The 21,051-nt window shown below is 36.2% G+C and overlaps 1 protein-coding gene across 2 annotated transcripts in view; it reads left to right on the top strand.

Moving 5' to 3' along the window:
* Micu1 (mitochondrial calcium uptake 1) overlaps nt 1-21,051 on the top strand; it is a 197,754-nt gene that overhangs the window by 141,594 nt on the left and 35,109 nt on the right. For both annotated transcript variants that reach the window (XM_076834763.1, XM_076834764.1), the window contains exon 9: nt 16,216-16,353. In XM_076834763.1, coding sequence (XP_076690878.1) covers nt 16,216-16,353 — 138 coding nt within the window. The remainder of the gene's footprint in view (nt 1-16,215; nt 16,354-21,051) is intronic.

The raw sequence follows: 21,051 nt of genomic DNA, 5'->3' as shown, positions 1-21,051 counted from the left end.
TTTCCTATTTTTGGTGGAGTGGGGAAATGTATTTTCTTTCCTTTTTTTTTTTTTTTTTTCTTAACGAAAAATGAATTACTCTGGTACCATCTGATGCACTAGATTCTTTGCTTTTTACCCACTTTTGTTTGGACTGTTTCTTCCTATTTTGTATATCAAAGCTTGAGTGAGCTACTTATTTCTCAGCTACAGAGTCCTAGTCTTTCTTGCATTTGTCTTTATGCTTGTTAGTCAGCTTAATTTGAATTCTAATTTCTGTATTTTGTGTTTTACTCTTTAGCTGTCCATTTTGTATGGTACTTTCCAATGATACAATGAGTGTTTTGAAAAATTCTGACTGTTCCAATAATAACTAATGAGAATGGCCTCATTGTAACGGCTTCCTGAATGGCCAGAATTAAATGGGTGATAAGATTAAACCATGTCTAGGCTTAGTAATAGAGTGCCTTCTTTGTGTTCAGGAGGCTCTGGATTCAATCTCCAGCACAGTAAAGGAAAAACAAACAAAAAAGATGAGGGCTAAGGTTGTGGCTCAAATGGTAGGGCGCTTGCCTAGCACGCATGAGGCACTGGGTTCGATCCTCAGCACCACATAAAAAAATAAAATAAAGATATTGTGTCCACCTAAAACTAAAAACTAAATATTAAAAAAAAAAAAAAGATGAAGGTAATCAAAAAAGGGATCAGTCATATCAACTGAGATGGGGGGTGCGGGGTGCAGGGTGTGGGATAGCGGTAACCCGGGATTGAACTCAGGGGCACTCAACCACTGAGCCACATCCACAGCCCTGTTTTGTATTTTATTTAGAGACAGAGTCTCACTGAGTTGCTTAGTCCTTCGCCATTGCTGAGGCTGGTTTTGAACTCATGATCTTTCTGTCTCAGCTTCCTAAGCCATGCTGTGATTACAGGTGTGCACCACCACGCCCAGCTCAACTGAGATTTGAGCTCTAGAGATCAAAGAACAGACAGTGTTGCTAATTTTACAGATAGTGTCCTCAAGCTGGAGTTTTGTTTTTTGTTTTTGTTTTTTTTTTTAGTGTAGTTAGAACATGCAGATTAGTATGTAGCTCAGTTTACAGGTGTAAAAACAGTTGTAACCTTAACTGTTTTATTGTTCTAATACAATAGACCTGTATTTCTCTCAAACTGTCCATCTTTGTAGAGCATTGAGTTATCATGATGGATTCTTTGAACATAGCCATTTTTTTAAAGGCGTCACAATTGATTTTTTCATGTTTAGATTTTTTTATGTCTGAAATTGTTCCTACAGAAAACTTCAGGCAATGACTACTTTTAATGATGCCAACTCCTTCCGAGTATAAACTAGCAGTTTAACTTACAATTAATTACTCTACTTTTTTTTTCTTTATATTTGGGAACATATATATTTACATGATCTTACAGACCACCTCTAATCATGGGCTTGTTAAATCACTCATTTGTAGAAAGAATGTTATGTAATTTTGTCATGGCTCTAATTATTGCCAGTGATATATATATATAGATAGATATAGATATATAGATAGATAGATATATCCATGTAGAATAATTTTTAAAAATCACCAGACTGTGTTGTAGGCATTGTCCTTTAACTCTTTAAATCCCAGTCCTTCTATTTCAGAGGTTACTGTGAAACTTAAATAAGAGTGAAAAGGAAACATTTTACATTATTATCCCTCTCACTGCATTACTTTGGGCCCTATATATAGAAAATGCAGGGCTTAAAAAGTTTATTCTTTTCTTGAACCCAGAGACACTTAACCACTGAGCCATATTCCCATCCATTTTTATTTTTTATTTTGAGACAGAGCCTAAGTTGCTTAGGACTTTGCTAAGTTGCTGGGGCTGCCTTTGAACTTGTTATTCCCCTGCCTCAACCTCCCAAGCTGCTGGGATCATAGGCATGCACTACTACACCTGGCCTTATAAAGTTTATTCTCACCGTTCCTGTTTCCATAAACATTTGCAGAAATCTGTTTTCTAAGAAAAAGTGAGTTTATAATTCAACTTTCATGCTATAAGCATAGTTCTTCTGCTCTTGCCCATCTCATCTCATATCTCATCTCATAAACTTACAAAATGTTCATGTGAAGAGTGGAAAGGAGAAGATTAAAAGAATTACTTTGTTATAGTTTTTCTTTTCTTTCTTAATCTTATCTGTGTTGCCTTTGTAGAGGACAGACTTTTTTTTTTTCTCTTTAAACAGAACTGAAGTTAACAGAAGCAAGTGTCATTCAAAACCGGTTATTATTTGTAGCTAACATTCAATTTTATTAACAACATTAATAGCAGTTAATGGTTACTGAGTTCTTAGTAGGTACAAAGCTGTGTACATTTTTTTGAATCTAAAACAAATATTGGTAAGATACACCATTATTTTATCACCAAGAAAATAATTGCTGCCACATAAAACTGGAGTAAAAATATTCAGTTAACATCTATTGAAATACTCCTTTAGGCTTAGATTTTTTTATTAAATGTTATTCTTATACATACTTAAAAGGAAAACAAAAGCAAGATAAATTAGTCATGTAGTTAAAATATTAAGATAGTTGTTTTGCATGGGTTTCTAACTTAAATTTCATAGTAATCCCCAAAGGAAGTTTCTTTTATTATACCCACTTTATAGATGCACGTGTAACCAAGACTTGGAAAGGTTAAATAGATTGTCCAGCAGTACACAGTTGGTGTGTGGCCAAGGAAATAACCAAACCCAGGTCTGTCTGGCTGCAAATCCTATATTCTTGCCACTGTACTATAGTGGCTCCATTCATATTCCCCAATAATTAACATCTTTAATATGGATGCAGGAAGAATATCCTAATCTTTCAGAGAACCAAAACAGTGTATAATACTACAGATAGTATTTCCTATAGGTTCCCAAGCTAAAATTTTAGTGACTGAAAACTTAAAGTACCCCAAAGATCTTCAGCTGAGTATACATCCTACAATTCAGATTTCTAATTTAGATGAGTGGGTCCCTCTGCATTTTGATCAAATGATTCTCATTTTCCTAATTAGCTACAGTGACTTTATAATGATTTTTGTATATCTACCCCAGCTTGAATTTTATAAAAATTAATGACATGGTAAAGTTTTCTATTATCAAGTGACAGAAAACAGAACTGTACTGATGGATTTTTTTTCACTTGAATGAATAAATGTACCTGCCATTCCCACCTAATTTTTCATTCCAGAATGGTTTCAGACTCTTTGAGTACAAATCATTTTGACCTACCAAGTCTGGCATTGCCTGTCTATCCTATAACCTCCTGTGTGCTGTTGATTTACTTAGATGTTTTTTGTTGTTTCTTTTAGTCTTGCTAGACGTAAGATGAATACTACTGAGAAATTTTATTTATAACTATACAAAGCAAAAAAAAAAAAAATGACACTTCATAACAAGCAGAGCCCACAAACAACCATGTCCTTGGAACTTTAGGATTTTTTTCCCCTGGGAATAAATATCAATATTAAAAACTGGTACAGTCTCTCCTTAGGTATTCAAGAGTATGGGCTAGAAAGAGTATCTTATGCTCCTGTCAGATGATAAATACAGAAATAGTAGGTGAACTTATAAATTTATGAGACAGAGTTTTGATAGTCAACCAAAATTATTCATTGAGCACATACAGAGTAGCCTTGCTCTCTGTGTGATACAAAAAACAAACAATATAAGCCATAGATTCTTCCTTCAAGAAGTATATAATGAGGCTGGGGTTGTGGCTCAGTGGTGGAGCGCTCACCTAGCACATGTGAGGCCCTGAGTTCGATCCTCAGCACCACATAAAAATAAATTAATAAAATAAAGGTATTGTGTCCAGCTACAACTAAAAAATAAATATTTTTTAAAAAGAAGTATATAATGTTGTGAAAGGTAGAGACACTTCAAATAATATAAAGCATAATGTAATGCAAAGCATATTCTTCTCATAGGTTCAGACCTTACCTGCTGTAAGAGCTTAGAAGACTTAGGACAGTTGAGGGTGTTTTGGAATAGTCGAGAGGGCCATAAAAAGAAGTTCAGAAAATAGGACTTGTACAAGTAGATGAAGGGGAACAACATCCCAGGCAGGGAAAATGACATAGAGAAAAATGACCCAAGCAGTTAGCATGAAACAAGTCTCTCTTTAGAGTCACATCCTGACACAACTGATGAAAGCCTCCTTTGGAACACAGATCGTGTTCCAAATTGATTGGATTCTCCTTGCTGTAGAAGGCTTTTATGTTTGTATTTTGTTGCTATGGAAAAGCATTAGGCACAGCCTGGCACTGTGGTGTATGCCTGTAATCCCAGCAACTCTGGAAGCTGAGGCAGGAATCCAGATCACAAGTTCAAGGCCAGACTCAGCAATTTGGTGAGTCCCTGTCTCAAAATGAAAAGAGAAGAAAAAGCGTTAAGGCACAACTTAGAGGACTTTATATTGTATGTTTTAGTAAAATGATGGCTAATTTGTATTATACTGGAGCCCACTGAAAACATATACCTCCTATTAGATAGATTTTGATCTTCTGAGTTAGAGTTTTCTCCCTGTATCAATATGGGAACATAAGAAGAGATAACTTTACCTCATCTCCAAGATTACTTTTTTAAAAGTATTTGACTTAGATGTTTTTTTTTTTTTTTTGGTGCTAGACATCAAATGGAGGGCCTTCACCCATGCTAGGCAAGCACACTGAGCTACACTCCTAGGCTTTATTTTCTCATTCTATTTTTATGTTTTAATCTAGTCATTCATTACGATGGGAAGCAATCAATTATGAATCACCAAGCCCAGTGTAAATTCTGCATCTTAATTATTATTTTTTTTATTTTTTTTAGTTGTTGATAGACCTTTATTTTATTTATTAATTTGTGGTGCTGAGAATCAAACCCAGTGCCTCACACATTCCAGGCAAGTGGGCTACCGCTGAGACACAGCCCCAGCCCCAGCCCCAATTATTATTATTTCTTAACAGCTTTTATATCAGCTACTGCCTTCTAGTTTGCCACACCTTTAGGTAACATCGACACATCAAACCTGGTGACGGGTATTACACATCAAATAGTGAACAAACTAAACCTCTGACTTGCGAATGTTGACAAGCTGTCAGCAATGTTAGGGCATATGGAGTGTGGAATGGGTTGTGTTTTTACCCAGGGGTGGATCCCAGAGCACCCTATAGAAATTATGGAGTCAGAGGAAAGCAATCTGATATTCAGGTAAGAGAAAATAGTGGTTTGCTTTCCTACTGCGATTAGTCCTTGGTTCTTATCTCCTAAAATTGGAGCTTTTATGCTTTTTTTTCCCAGGAGTGTGTTTCCAAACTCCTATGATCTCACATGAAAAGTCTCCTTGAACTCTGAATAATGGTGAGCTTCTCAAATCTCACAGGAATATATAAAGCAAGGCTAGAGTTTTTCATATTTTTTTTATTTATTTCTTACATACATGACAGAGGGGAGTGCATTACATTCATAATTATCCATTCATAGCACAATTTTTTGTAACTCTGTATATAGAGTATGTTCATGCCAAATTATGCCATTATATATGAGCTCTCTTATTTTTTTTGCATTACAATTCTTAATACACCTTTATACCACAATTTATCATAACTGTTTGTATATAAGGTATATTGACACCAAATTCACATCTTCATACAAGTATTTTGTATAATAATGACCGTCTCCTTCCATTATCCTTGCTATTCCCCTTCTCCCTCCCTTTCCCTCCTACCCCTATTCCCTATCTAGAGGTAAATTTCCACCCATGCTCTCCCTCCCTACCCTACTTTGAGTCACCCCCCTTAAATCAAAGAAAACATTCGGTATTTGTTTTTTGGGGATTGGCTAACTTCATTTAGCATAATCTTTTCTAATGCCATCCATTTCCCTGCAAATGCCATGATCTTATTCTTTTTTAGTGCTGAGTAACATTCCATTGTGTATAAATGCCTCATTTTTTTTTATCCATTCATCCACTGAAGAACATCTGGGTTGTCTCCACAGTTTAGCTATTGTGAATTGTGCTGCTGTAAACATTGATGTGGCTATTTCCCTGTAGTATGCTGTTTTTAGGTCCTTTGGGTATAGTCCGAGAAGAGGAATAGCTGGGTCAAATGGTGGTTCCATTCCCAGCTTTCCAAGGAATCTCCATAGTGCTTTCCAAATTGGCTGCACTAATTTGCAATCCCACTAGCAGTGTACAAGTGTACCTTTTTCCCCCGCATCCTCACCAACACTTATTGTTGTTTGTCTTCATAATGGCTGCCATTCTTACTGGGATGAGATGGTATCTTAGAGTAGTTTTGATTTGCATTTCTCTGATTGCTAGAGATGATGAGCATTTTTTTGTATATTTGTTGATTGATTGTATATCCTCTTCTGAAAAGTGTCTGTCCAGGTCTTTGGCCCATTTGTTGATTCTATTATTTAGTTTTTTGGTGCTTATCTTGTTGAACTCTTTATATACCCTAGAGATTAGAGCCCTATCTGATGTGTGAGGGGTAAAAATTTATTCCCAGGATGTAGGTTCCCTGTTCACCTCACAGATTATTTCTTTTGCTGAGAAAAAAAAATTTTTAGTTTGAATCCATCCCATTTGTTGATTCTTGGTTTTAATTCTTGTGCTATAGGCATTTTATTAAGGAAGTTGGGACCTAGCCCCACATGATGAAGATTAGGGCCTACTTTTTCTTCTATTAGACACCGAGTCTCTGGTTTAATTCCTAGATTCTTGATCCATTTTGAGTTAACTTTTGTGCATGGTAAGAGATAGGGATTCAATTTCATTTTGTTGCATATGGATTTCCAGTTTTCCCAGCACCATTTGTTGAAGATACTATCCTTTCTCCAGTGCATGCTTTTGGCACCTTTCTCATAAGGTAGTTGTGATTTTGTGGGTTAGTCTCTGTGTCCTCTATTCTGTACCATTTGTATACAGCTTGTTTTGGTGCCAGTACCATGCTGTTTTTGTTACTATTGCTCTGTAGTATAGTTTAAGGTCTGTTTAAGGTCTGTTTAAGGTCTGTTTCACTCTTCCTGCTTAGAATTGCTTTAGCTATTCTGGGTCTCTTATGAATTTCATGATTGCTTTTTCTATTTCTATGAGGAATGCCATTGGGATTTTGATCTGTATAGTGCTTTTGTTAGTATGGTCATTTTAATAATATTAACTCCATGAGCAAGGTAGATCTTTCCACCTTCTAAGGTCTTCTTCTGTTTCTCTCTTTAGGGTTCTGTAGTTTTCATTGTATAGATCTTTCACCTTTTTTGTTGATTCCCAAGTCTTTTATTTTGAGGGGGGGATATTGTGAATGGGTAGTTTTCCTCATTTCCCTCTCATAGGATTTGTCACTGGTATATAGAAATGCCTTTTAATTATGGATGTTGATTTTATATCCTGCCACTTTGCTGAATTCATTTACTAGTTCTAGAAGTTTCCTGGTGGAGTTTTTTTGGGTCTTCTAGGTATAGAGTCATATCATCAGCAAATAGTGCTAGTTTAAGTTCTTCTTTTCCTGTAGTTATTCCTTTAATTTCTTTTGTTTGTCTAATTGCTCTAGCCAGTGTTTCAAGAACTGTGTTGAATAGAAGTGGTGAGAGAGGGCATCCCTGTCTTGTTCCAGATTTTAGAGGGAATGCCTTCAGTTTTTCTCCGTTTAGAATGATGTTGGCCTGAGGCTTAGCGTAGATAGCCTTTACAATGTTGAGGTAAGTTCCTGTTATCCCTAGTTTTTCTAGTTTTTTGAACATAAAGGGGTGCTGTATTTTGTCAAATGCTTTTTCTGTGTCTATTGAGATGATCATATGGTTCGCATCGTTAAGTCTATTGATGTGATGAATTACATTTATTGATTTCCGTATGTTGAACCAACCTTGCATCCTAGGGTTGAATCCCACTTCATAATGGTACACGATCTTTTTAATATGTTTTTGTATTTGATTTGCCAGAATTTTATTGAGAATTTTTGCATCTATGTTCATTAGAGATATTGGTCTGAAGTTTTCATATTATTGAAAGCAGAAGTGAGATATAAGAAGATCTGCTTGCTGAAAGAGTTATCTTAAAGGAAGTTTTTAGCAATTTCATGAAGAAACATTTACTTCATAGAATGGTCAGATATTAAAAAACAGTTAATTTTGTCAGCGTTTAAGGCTTCATATTGATCAAGGTCTTAAGGAAAAATTACCAATAAATTTTATATGATTCAAGATGCTGTGTGAGTTAATGTCTAGAAAGCACTTGCTTACAATAGGATCTGGCATATAAGTGCTTGGTAAGTGTTGTTAGAGGTGATAGAATATTGTTGATTTCTTAACCTAGGGAGTTTTTCTGAATAAGTATAATATCCTCTTAGGGCTTCTTTTCTTAGAAACTGAACTGATTTTGTTTTGTTTTGTGCATTTTTCATAGCCTTGTAACTAATGATACACATTTAAACTGAGAAGAAGAAAGTTAACTGGACTGTGAATTTTATTTGAGATTATTCCCTTTGTAGAGGGAATCTGAATAATTAGGCTTAAATTATCCCATTCTAATTTAAATTCCCAAACATTCAGAGTAGTTAAAAAGTCAGCAGACTGAAGTATTCACCATAAAGAGGTAACAAATGTTTTAGGAAATAGTTCTGTTCATTTGATTTAAACTGACAAAGCACATGCAGTTATCAAAATATTTCACTGTACCCCATTAATATGTACAATTTTTAAACTTTATATATCAGTAAAAATTTAAATATAAAAAAGCAGACTAGATGACTTTTAAAAACAAACATAGCTGATGATTGGCTGTTTTGTTCTGAAGATTTAATCATCACCATTGATTGGTGTTGAGAAATATATATTTTCATGGTTTGGGGGTTTTTGTTTGTTTTCTGGTGGTATTGGTATTTTGGGGTGTTTTTGTTTTGTTTGGTGCAGTGTTGGGGATAAAATCCAGGACTGCATCATGATAGGCAATTCTCCACCATTGAACATGTTCCCAGCCTATGCATATTAGTATTTTAAATGTTTCCTTGTTTAAAATATAGGAACTTGCCAGGCATAGTGATAGAGCACACCTGTAATCCTAGAGACTCAGAAGGCTGAGACAGAAAGATCACAAATGTGAGAGGCCAGCCTGGGCAACTCAGTGAGACCTTGTCTCAAAAAATAAAGAGAGGTAAGGATGTAGCTCAGTGGTAGAGCATCCCTGGGTTCAATCCCTGGTACCACAAAACATAATAATAGTAGAAACTGTAGGTCAGTATTGAGTTCGCTTCTTATCTAACCAGGAAAGAGTTCTTAGATATAAACCTGTGAAAGAAGATCTATACATTTGGTTATAATAAAGGTTTTAAATTTCTATATGTAAAACAGACTTAAAAAGATTAGAAGACTAGCAGACTAGGCAAAAAGATTTGTAACATTAACAAAGAGAATATGTTTTTAATTTTATAAGTTAAGATAAATATCAGCATTTTTGTTTGTAAATATAAGCAAAAAACATAAAATCAGAGGAAGAAATATAATTGACCAATACACATGTTAGAGAAATAGTCACCCTCGTCAAAGAAAGAGTAACTTAAATGAGTTTTTTTCCTGTATAAAGTTGTTTTTACTTATTAAGCTTGATGTTGTTAAGGGTACTAAGATTATAAAATGACACATCTTTCTGGAAGTTAATTCGGAAAAATGACATTAAGAGCATTAAAGAGCTTATAGCTACTATTTTTACACTAAGGATATTGGCAAAATAAATAAAAGATCTGACAATACCAAGTGCTGATAAAAATGTGAAGCAATAGGGACTCTTTCATATACATAACTGATAAACATTATTAACGTATTGGGGAAATAATTGGATTTTATCTTGAAAAGTCAGCAGTTGTTCTTCTAGATTGATACCCTAGACTCAGAACTCTTGTTCCCTTTTCACTAGGACTCTTATGCAAGAATGTTCCTATTAGAGCTGGGGATGTAGTTCAGTGGTAGAGTTTGGGCTTAGCTTGTGCAAAGCCCTGGATTCAATCCCAGCACTACCATGAAGAACACTCAAAACAGCATTTTGATAATAGCAAAATCTGGTGATAACTCAGATGTCCACTTATAGGGAAACTGATAAATAGTGGTATTTTTGTAAACAGTTGAAATCCGTAATAGAATAAAAATGAAAGCAGCACAGTTAAGTGTATAAATCTTAAAAATATGTTGATTAAATAAAGCAAATTGCAGAAGAATACATCTAATATGAAACCATTTATGAAAGAAAGCAAAAGCAGACAGTTAAAAGAAGGAAAAAATTGAGAGAAAGCCAGGAATAAGGTTAATATGAAAAATAGAGTAGAGTCAAAATTTTCTGTTCTTGTTAGAAGTGGTCCACAAATTTGACTCTAAAGCTTTCCGATAAATGGTATTAGAAAAAATTTATGATACCTTTAAAATAAGAATAAGTCAACTGTTCTGATACCAAGGCCAGAAATTTCTCCCCAGATTATCTCTGCAGGCAAATTATTTAACTTCTTTCTACGTAACGTTACCTTTTCTATAAAATGGAATAATCATAGTACCTTTTATATGGTGTTCTGAGAATTATATAAGTTCTTAGGACAGCACCTGGCAGGTGATAAGCACTCAGGCATGTACTCATTAGCCATAACAAATGGCATTCTCAAGACTGTCCTTACAGAAGTCAGTATCATGAAGTAGATATTATTAAGGGATAAGTGGTGAAATATTCCTCCCCTCAGATAGGGAATGTTCCCAACAATAGGACAGAAGTGTTGTGGGCAAATGTTTTGAGCAAAACACTCAGTGTTTTGTCTGAGTTCAATCAATACATATTTCCTGAGCTCCTTTGTTATACCAAGTTTTCCGTCTGGTAACTGAGAAGAGGATACAGGACTTATTAAGCTGGTATTGTGCACCAGCCAACTCTAAGTACTTTAATCTTGAAATCATTTATATGTTAAAAGTTTTGAATGTACTTTTTCTACTCTTCAAATATGAAAGTAATATTCTGTAAAACGGAAGAAAGGCTAAGAAAAAGCAATATTGAAAGGATGCAGGAATAGTAATTGAACTTAATAGTCACCGTGAACAGAATAAACAGTTGAGGCTGTTACTTTCCAGAGAGGTGATATTATGGTGATAAAAATATTAATTGCAAAACAGGAGGGAAATATTAATTGCTATGTTTTTTTAATCCTGACTAGATATCAAACTGTACTAATATCTCTCTTTATGTTATCTCATTTAATCATATGCAATAGTATTTTGAGGTCACAAATATTATCTCCATTTTTTTGGTAAGGAGAAGCCAGCAAGTATGGATTTAAGCCAGAATTTGAACTCGGGCCTAAACACATATTTTTAGTCTCTTCAGTGAATCCATCCTTCTATGGAATGAAGCCAAAACTTATCAAGCTTTGGAAACCTTTTTCCAGATCTAAACTATTTTTTCCCAACAAACTCAGCAAATATATTTTGATTTTTATTATCAGTAATAAATTCATGCATCAGTTTTATTATCTTCCTACTTGGGGCTGTCAGACTAGCAGGTTAACTTTTTCCTGGTCTTACTATATGATTGGGATTTATATCAGTTAGTCAGTCAGTTGATTTCATCACCAGTCTGAACATTCTTTTAATTGTAGATGGACACAATACCTTTATTTATTTATTTTTATGTGGTGCTGAGGATTGAACCCAGTGCCTCACATGTGCTAGGCAAGTGCTCTACCACTAAGCCACAACCCCAGCCCCCTGAACATTCTTTAAAACAATTTTTTAATTGTAGATGGACACAATATTTGTTTGTCTGTTTGTTTTTATGTGGTGCTAGGGATCAAACCCAATGCCTCACGCGTGGTAGGCAAGCACTCTACCACTGAGCCACAACCCCAGCCCCAATGATTTTTTTAATACCCAGGTTTGGGTTTGTAGCTTAGGTTAGTCTCAAACTTTTAGGCTCAAGTAATCCTCCTGAGTTAGCCTCTCAAGTAGCTGGGCCTTACAGGCATATACCACCACACCCAGTTAAAACAGTTTTTAAAGTGGAAGTAATCTTTGAATTTCAAGTAGAAAAGTCTAGAGTTTAGGCTTTAAGTATAGCTTTAAGAAGGGTGTACTCATGGCCTTGAGTGCTTGTGTGGCACCACGCATAAGGCTCTGAGTTTAATCCCCAGTATCATAAAAAAAGAAAAGGAAAAAAACTATTTGACAGTTTGTAATCTCATGGTCCAGTCTCATCTCCAAAGTTTATTTTGGCCCATGCTGAGGACAGTGACCTTCTTCCTCAGCTTGCCAAGGCACAATATTAGTTTTGACAGTGAAGATGCCTCTTACATTTAAAGACCAAGAAAATTCAGGTTCCTGACAATCTGGCTTAGGGTTCTCTGGTGTACCAATCCAATTGCAGAAATACAGATTTCAATTCCAACTATGAAATATGTATGTCATGCTCACTGTGTAGGTTTACAGTATAGAACATTGCCTAATCGTTTTTTCTTTTGATGGATATAATGGTGAGACTCCTGACAGTATCAACAGTGGCATGGTTAAGATCTCAAAAGCCACATACTGTCAGAGTGAAAAACATAGATGTGTTCAGCTCAGTGGCCTGAGCTCTCCATACAGCTTGCATCATGTAGTTCAGAATCTAGAAAAAGCCTATCAAGAAATTTATCATTCTGAAATATTTGTATAAGGGAAGGGTTTATTCTGGGAGATAGACAAAGTCTTCTGAAAGTAATTATATGAAAGAACGAAAACAGGATTGAAGTTCCTTTATTCTCCACAGGAGCAAACCTTCCTTCTATTATGTTTCAAAGGCAAAAAAAAAAAAGAGAGAGAGAGAATTTCCAGCAAAGATTCGTTAACCACAAAAGTCTTTAACATATAAAGGCCCACTTGCAGATACTGATTGTTTTTCTTTTACTCTTTTTTAACCTTAATTTTGGACTTTGTTCATCATACATTTTCTTCTCTTCCTGACTTCCCATCTTCCTCAGGTCATTTCATATAGATATGTGTAGACCATCTGTCCTTCCAAAAGGCTGTCCCTTCTCTCAACAAGGGGTAGGGATGGGAATGGAGAGGCATAGTGTGGATAGAATGCCAGGAAAAATCTTGCAGACAGTTTTTTGGCTCCTCTTTTCTGGCCCTTCTTTGCCTGCCCTGAAGCCCCCTGGGGATCAACAGGGAGACAACAGCTTGTATCCATTTGAGAAAGTGGCAGTGGCACAAAAGGAAAGTGCTAGGTTGTTCAGCTTTCCTTTTAAACACAGAAATGGGATACAGATGGTGGGTGGTGTGCCGGAACGCACATGTTCTGTGCCGCAGGATCAAATAGAATGGAAATTCTTAATTGTCATTGAAGTGGAACATAGAAGGTTCCAACATAAGTGGAACATATGTTTGGCTAAGGAAAATGCAAGCCAATGATTCAGATTGCTTCCAAATATACAAGTAGAAGTTTTCTACATTGTGATAATTTTGTCCTAACCTGTGTCTTTCTCCAAAGGCTCTCCCTTACCTTGGAGATTGATTGCATGTGAGTACACCCACAGGATTGTCAAAGCTTGCGATACTTGGCCCATAGAGCCTTATATCTAGCTGCTACCCTTGAAAATTTAACCCCAGTGAAGGTCCTTGAGATACCACCCTCAAAAATCTTGGTAGGTCTTCAGTTAAAAAATGTTAAATTAATAGGACATTAATTCATGTCTGTTCCCATGAACAGTTTTGAGGAAAGAAAAAACTCCCATGGCTCCTTCCAACCATGTTGAAGAGCTCAGAAATAGGCTTGACTGTAGCTCAATGGTAGAGTAGTTGCCTAGAATGCACAAGACCCTAAGTTCAATCCACACCACTGGAAAGAAAAAGAGAAAAATCAACTCAGAAATGAGGCAGCCATGCCTCAAAGGACCCTGCAAGTATAAACAGAGGTGCTGCCCAAAATCAAATTATAGAGCTAAAGTAGTAAGTTTCAAAATGAGCCATACTACATGGATAAACTGAATTTTATAGTTTTTAAGCCTTTTAGTTCCAACTTAATAATAATAGAACCCATTATCAGAAGCCAGTTCAAATTTTCAAAAAATAGTGGTAAAAATGCTAATTTAAACATCAGAATTGCTACTTGGGAATCTCTGCTGGAAATTGTCTTTTTGCCTTTGAAACATTACATAGGGGAGGCTTTGCCCCTGTGGAGAATAAAGGCCTTGTGGCATGAAGCTGAAAACTCATCTAGTGCAAATATAGGGGACTGTCCCACAGCTGTGAAACCCTCCAGACAAGGGGAGAGTAAAGGCTCTAAATTGTTAAAGCCTGGCTCCAAGAGCAGGGGCCTCTGCTTTGTTTCAGAAGTCCAAAGATGAACTATGCAACCCCAGCTTTTACCCAGGTATCAGATTTCCCTGAAAATCTGATCTCAACGTTGCAGAAACTGTGTCCATTTACAAAATTTCGTCAAGCCATCCATTTTGTTTCAGGATGCTAAATTGAACCATAAATCAAACTTAAATTGAATCCTGAAAACTTTTGGTATTGTCAGAAATTAATCAGCTCTATAGAAGTGATGGTGTGCCAAACATGATATATTGAGTGGTTGAGTTGAAAGGGAGGCCTTCACTTAATATTGATGATGTTGATTTCTTTGCAAATAGTTTTGCTTCTTACTTAACTATGACTTATAAGCCCCATGGCTGTCTTAGTTTATCTAAAACAGCATAGTGCTATCCTACAAGTTGCATATGTACCACTGCTTCCAAGCAGGAAGCAGTGTGGCATTCAGATAGTCTTTGGACCTAGCAGGGCTGGGTTTGAATCCCAGCTCTGTTAAATATAGCTGCACATTGCCTTAGTTTTCTCATCTGCAATGTGAAACTAATAATAGCTGTTTCATAGAACTATTAGTGATTAAATAAAAGAATTATAGATGGATTACCTGGCACATAGTACATGCTCAGTAAATGGTGATATTATTAAGGTTTTGCGCCTTCCTCATTGCTGTAGTCTCATCAGTGAGTAAACTTACCAAGCCAGCTAAGAAAATGAGAATTGAAAGAGAATTCACTTTTGACTATTTACTTCTTTATTTCATGTCTCATGTGTGAATCTTATCTCCCTCCTAGATTCAGGTGAGGTCCCTGAGAATAGAAACATAATTTTTTCCTTCTTTTTTGTATCCCACAATGATAAGTACAAGTGTTAAACAACTAGAAGACATTCAGGAAATGCTTGTTGATGTGAACTTACTTAGTACCATCTTAGGTCTATGTATGCCCCTCTCATAAGAACAGATTTGGCTCTGCTGTCTAGAAATCCAAAAATTTCCCTGTGTTTGCTATTTTCCAGTAAAACCATGGAGAAATTTTGCCATCTTCAAATCATTTCTATTTAATTATTGGGCCATAGCTAGCCATTTTATTTTTTGTTTATAAGAATCATTAACATTGCAGCTGCAACTGAGATAGCTTTCTTGTCTCCACTTTAAATGAAAATTTTATTTTCTGATTATCATTTAGATTAGCTAGAGGTCCTTTATACTTAACATTTCATCTTCATATTTAAATATATTTAAGAACTGGGGATGTAGCTCGATAGTAAAGTGCTTGCCTACCAGCAGTTTTTGTAGCAAACAAGTCTAATGTAGGCATCCTACATTTTATGTATTTTTTTTTTCCTGAGCTCTGTTGATGTCCTAACATGCAGTTAACCATTTTAGGGGAAATTTGAAAATACATTACTTTTATCTGAAATCCTCAAAGATCTGAGTGTATAACAATATAGAATACACATTGAGAAACTGACTTGACTTTACATATATGTAACTGATCAGATTTATAATAATTAGCTTTTAAATTCTCTCTGAGAAGCAAGGACACAGATGACCTTAATTATTACTAATTATTACTTATTACTAAAAATGGCATGGATTTATATGGAGCTTTAAAATCATGTTTTTCCTCACAAGGATGTTCCTGACCTATGGAGAAGTATTAGAGGCTATTGAGTTCTTTTCTATCTTTGAGAAAACTGAGGGCCAGGGTAGTTGGGAAACTTCTCTTAAGTCATAGTTAATGACAGATCTGATCTTAAAAGTTGGCTCTTCTGTTTCTTAGTAGTTTTTTTCAGTTCTTGCAAGCTTTATGCAACTATGTTCTTAACACAATTGATCATTCTACACTCCACATCAAAATACTTACCATTTGACTCCAAGAACACTCTTTTTGTTTCTCTCTCAGTTTGAACGCCATGATCCTGTAGATGGGAGAATTACTGAGAGGCAATTTGGTGGCATGCTGCTGGCCTACAGTGGGGTACAGTCCAAAAAGCTGACTGCTATGCAGAAGCAGCTCAAGAAGCACTTCAAAGAAGGAAAGGTAGGTCATTTTGGATGGAGAAAGAAAAGAAACCATGGGAACTTCTGGTTATTGCAAAGGTAACAACATAATAGTGAGAAGAAGTCATGAACTAATTCATCTTTAATACTGAAGATGCAAAGGGAGAAAAAAAATAAGCAATGGGGGTAAAGAAGAGAAGAAAGTCCAGAATGACCCTAGGTTTCTTGTTCAGGCAAAAGTTGGTACTGTGCACTGAGATGGAGAATTTCAGCAGGAGGCTAGCTTGAATTGAAAGAAAAAGTTCAGCTGTGGATGTCTTGAGTTTAAGATATCTGTTAACTCTCCAAATAGAGATAATCAACAGACAGCTAGGTATTCTGTCTGTCTGCAGTTGATTTAGGAATCATCAGTACACTGTTAGAGTTAAAATCATGAGAACAGAAAGATTTCCAAGGAAGACATTACACAGAAAAGAGCTGTGGGCCAAGAATGCAGTGGAATACTAACATTTAAGCATCTCAGGAAGGAAATCTAGAAGAAATGATTATAGAAATACCTAGAGAGAGTAGTGAAATCAAAGTGAAGGAAAGAAAGAAGGTTCAGGAACTGAGGTTCTGCATTGTCCTGTGCAACAGAGAGGCACTAGTAAGATAATGATGAACCTATCTGTTGGTTTTGGTGAAATGGTAGTAACTGATGACTTTTGGGAGAGCTGTTCTGTTGGAGTAATACAGTTGGAAGGCAAATTAGATGAGAAGTAAGGAAGAAAAGAAAGAGACAGAAAAAAGAGGAGGAGGCATAGACAGAGGGAAGTTACATATGCAAAATTTTGAGTTAATGTATTAACCTATTATGGCTGCTATTGCAAAATACCACAGACTGAGTGGTTTTAACAACAGAAGTTTACTTTTTCATAGTTGGAGAGTGTATCGTCAGATAAGCTTTCCTCAGTACACATGGATAGACAGCAGCTCTTCGGTGGTATTTCTCCTTATAAAGATACTAATCCTATCAGATTAGGGCCCACCTTTATGACTTCATTTTTCCCTTCTCATTTCCTTTGAGGCCCCCATTTTAGCTATACTAAGAGGACAATGGTTTCGGCACATGGATTTGGGGAGGGAAGTGGGGACACAAACAGTCCATAATCAGCAGGAAAAACAAACATGGCACATCGAGGAATTGAAAAGAGATAGTGTGGTTTAATCATACTGAATAAGAAGAAAGACCTGAGATGAGGTCAGAGATGGAGATGAGGACCAGGAAATATGTGCGTTAGGATTAGAAGGCACCAAGTTTATTCACAGTGCAGTGAGATGCTACTAAAGACATTACTGAAATGACATGGTTGTATATATGTTTGGAGAGAGTCCTGGAAAGGAGTTTGGAAAGAAATGAGCATAAAAGCAAATAGTTTGATAATAAGATTATTAGAGAGTTTAGGAATGGTAACACACATGCCTGTAATCCCAGCTACTCATGAGGCTAAGGCAAGAGGATCTCAAGTTCAAGGCTAGACTCAGCAATTTAGTAAGGCCCTGTCTCAAAAATAAAACAATAAAAAGGGTTGGGATGAGGCTCAGTAGTAGAGCACCCCTAGTGTTGAAAAAAAAAACGAGAGAGAGAATTTAGGAAGAGATGATCTAGAGTTTTTAACAGCTCTGAGATTTAAGACCAGGGATTTATTCTAACTCTACTCAACACCGCTCTCTGATACCTTTTACCACTAGCTGTACCTAGTGCAAAAAGGAAAAAAAGAAAAGGGTAAATGATGGAACCCACTCAGCACTGGGGGTTTTGCCAGCTGGTGGGATGAACAAACGGGCACATACCAGCTAAGAAGTCGGGTCTCTAAAAGACCACACCTGCGCATGTACACGCTCACACAGACACATACAAAGGAGAACCCAAATCTTTTTCCCAAATCCCATGATTTCCTGCTGGACAATTATTACCATCTGGCAATGACCAGACAACTGACCTGGCAGTAAAAATGTTCATTGAGAGATTACCAAGGTAATGTGATATGATGGACATGAAACTTCTTGTCACTTTAACGATTCAATAATAAGCCAGGCTTGGTGGTTCACACCGGTAATCCCAGCAGCTCAGGAGGCTGAGGCAGGAGGATCACCAGTTCAAAGCCAGCCCAGCAAAAGCAAGGTGCTAACAACTCATTGAGACTCTGTCTCTAAATAAAATACAAAAGAAAATAGGTCTGTGGATATAGTTCAGTGGTTGAGTGCCCCTGAGTTCAATCCCCAGTACCCTGCCCCAACCAAAAAAAAAAAAAAAAAAGATTCAATAATAAGGGCTTGAGGTGTGGCTTGTGGTAGAGTGCTTGCCTTGCATGCACAAGGTTGAGTTTAATCCCCAGCAACACCAAAAAAAAAAAAAAAAAAAGCTAAATATTCATTTATTGAACATAAGAAATACTATAGCTAGTGCTTATCCCAGTTTCCTTGGTCTTTTTGACTTTGTATAAGAAATCTTGAATGAATAGCATTGTCTCAAGTTGGTGAAAAGCACTTTTCAGGCAGACTTTTTCCTTCTTGTCTTGGATGTTGAAAAGCTAAAAGGACCCCTAAACCAGGCTGTGGGCTGCAACTGAGGTCAGGTCAGGCCCTGAGAAAAAGCACAGCTCCTCTGAACTCAGTGCAGCCTGTTGCCACAGCAGGTATTCTTTTAGCTCTGGGTAAACTGATCATTAATGAAAAGTGAGAGAATGAAGTATTTCTCTCCCAGAGAGTTCTTCTACACAACCTAATACTTGGCTTATGTCTATAAGAGATTTTTATTTCAGAAAATTGGTTACAAGTGTTCAGGTGGATTTTGGTAGGCTCTTGCCGAAAGCATAATATTTTTTTAAGTATTTATTTTTTAGATGTAGTTGGACACAATATCTTTATTTTACTTATTTATTTTTATGTGGTGTTAAGGATCGAATCCAGAGCCTCACCTGTGCTAGGCAAGTGCTCTACTGCTGAGTCAAACCCCAGCCCAAAAGCATAGTATTTGCATTAGGAAACATTCTCTTTTTTTCTAACCAGATTTATTTTAAAGGTGTGTCCACACATTGATTTGATCTTTATTATCTAATAAAATATGATAGACTAATTCATATTTTATTATGAACTTAAATTTTAAAAAGCAATAAATTAGGTGTTGGAGATATCCTTGAAGAAATAGGGTGCTTTAAGCTTTGGCAGGAGTTAATTTAGGACTGAAGACCTTGGAAAAGAGCTCTGAAATGGAAGGGCATATTTTGTCAAATGATGAAAATCTGGAGTGCTAAATTACTTCTGGACAGAATTTCTAGCCTGCTTTAGAAAGGAGATGAAGATTGATTGTCCTCTTGTGTTGATTAGTTTGTGAACATAGCAATTAACTACAATGAAAGTTAATGAAGGGCCTTTGCTCCTAAGGTTACCAGTCTCTAGGACCATGACTCGTTAAAGGGAAATCACCATCAGTTTTCTAATTGCTTCTTTTATTCCATTTTGGATTTGTTAACATGAAAATAAAAGTTTTCATTTACTTCACATTAATCAGTTTCTGTATGGGATTCTATGTTAAGATATCAAATCAGACTGAAAAGATTGAATTTTCTAATGGTGGTATTCAGTAAACATTTGCATGTAACTTTATGATCATGCAGTGCTTCACAACCATTTCTCTGTTTTTCTGGGGACTGAACCCAAAGGCACTTTACTAATGAGCTACATCCCCAGCCCTTTTTATTTTTTATTTTGACACAGGGTCTCAATAAGTTGTTGAGGCTAGCCTTGAACTTGCAATCCTCCTGCCTCAGCCTCCTGAGTCTCTGGGAATATCTATCTGCCCTGTTAGATATGATTTTGCCTTTGAGAATACAGAGGCAGAGAAAGAGAAACTAATAACCCATCCAGAGTCTAGCCTGAAATACAAGGCTTCCTAATCCAGGTCTTATCTTTTTCATAGCAAAGTGCTATTTGTCCTAACCATATTCCTCCTCTAATGCAGTACTTCTCAACATAGGATCACTTGGGGATTTTTTTAAGAAATGCGGTTGTCAGGACCTTCTTCAAACCTATTAAGCCAAAATCTCATTGGGTAGTTCCAGGCATCTGTTCCTTAAAGGCTCCCCTGGTTTCATTTCTCTCAACCTTTCTCCTCTTTTCTAACTCTCAAGGTCCTGCTCATACAAAGAAAAGACTCTTCAGAGTTTAATAGAATAAATTTATTACACTAGTTTTGTAGTGATAAGCATGCTGACTTACTAAGGACTTCTACCTCCTACTCACCTAGTACTTTCTATGTGCATATCTTCTCTCCATTTATCATAACAATCCTGCTTGATAAATGAATCCTCGTTTTTCAGATGGTTCTCAACCTTATTTGCCAGAGATCACACACTATCTTGATAGATGTGCAAAATATAAAACCAAGGACTATCTTTAATAATTCATAAGCTTCTTACTAATGACCCTATTTGTTTCCACTTTTTATTCTCTGTGGTTTGAATAAACACAAGGTTTGGGGGAAATAAGAAACCAGTGTCAGCAGTTTCCAACCTAAAGCTCTTAGGGAGATAGTTAGAAAGGAAAGTTATGGGAGCAGATGGTGAAGGACCTTAATCCTAGGCTAAGAAGTTTGAGAGTTTATCCAGCTACAGTGGGAAATCCCTGAGATTTTTGAGAAGATGAAGATATTAAGAAAGTGGTGTTTCAGAAAGATTAGATACTTATAGAATATAAG

Source organism: Callospermophilus lateralis, chromosome 15 (assembly GCF_048772815.1).
Source record: "Callospermophilus lateralis isolate mCalLat2 chromosome 15, mCalLat2.hap1, whole genome shotgun sequence".
Taxonomy (NCBI): Eukaryota; Metazoa; Chordata; class Mammalia; order Rodentia; family Sciuridae; genus Callospermophilus; species Callospermophilus lateralis.
Note: the sequence above shows the minus strand (reverse complement) of the source record. Positions and strands in the feature narration are given on the sequence as shown.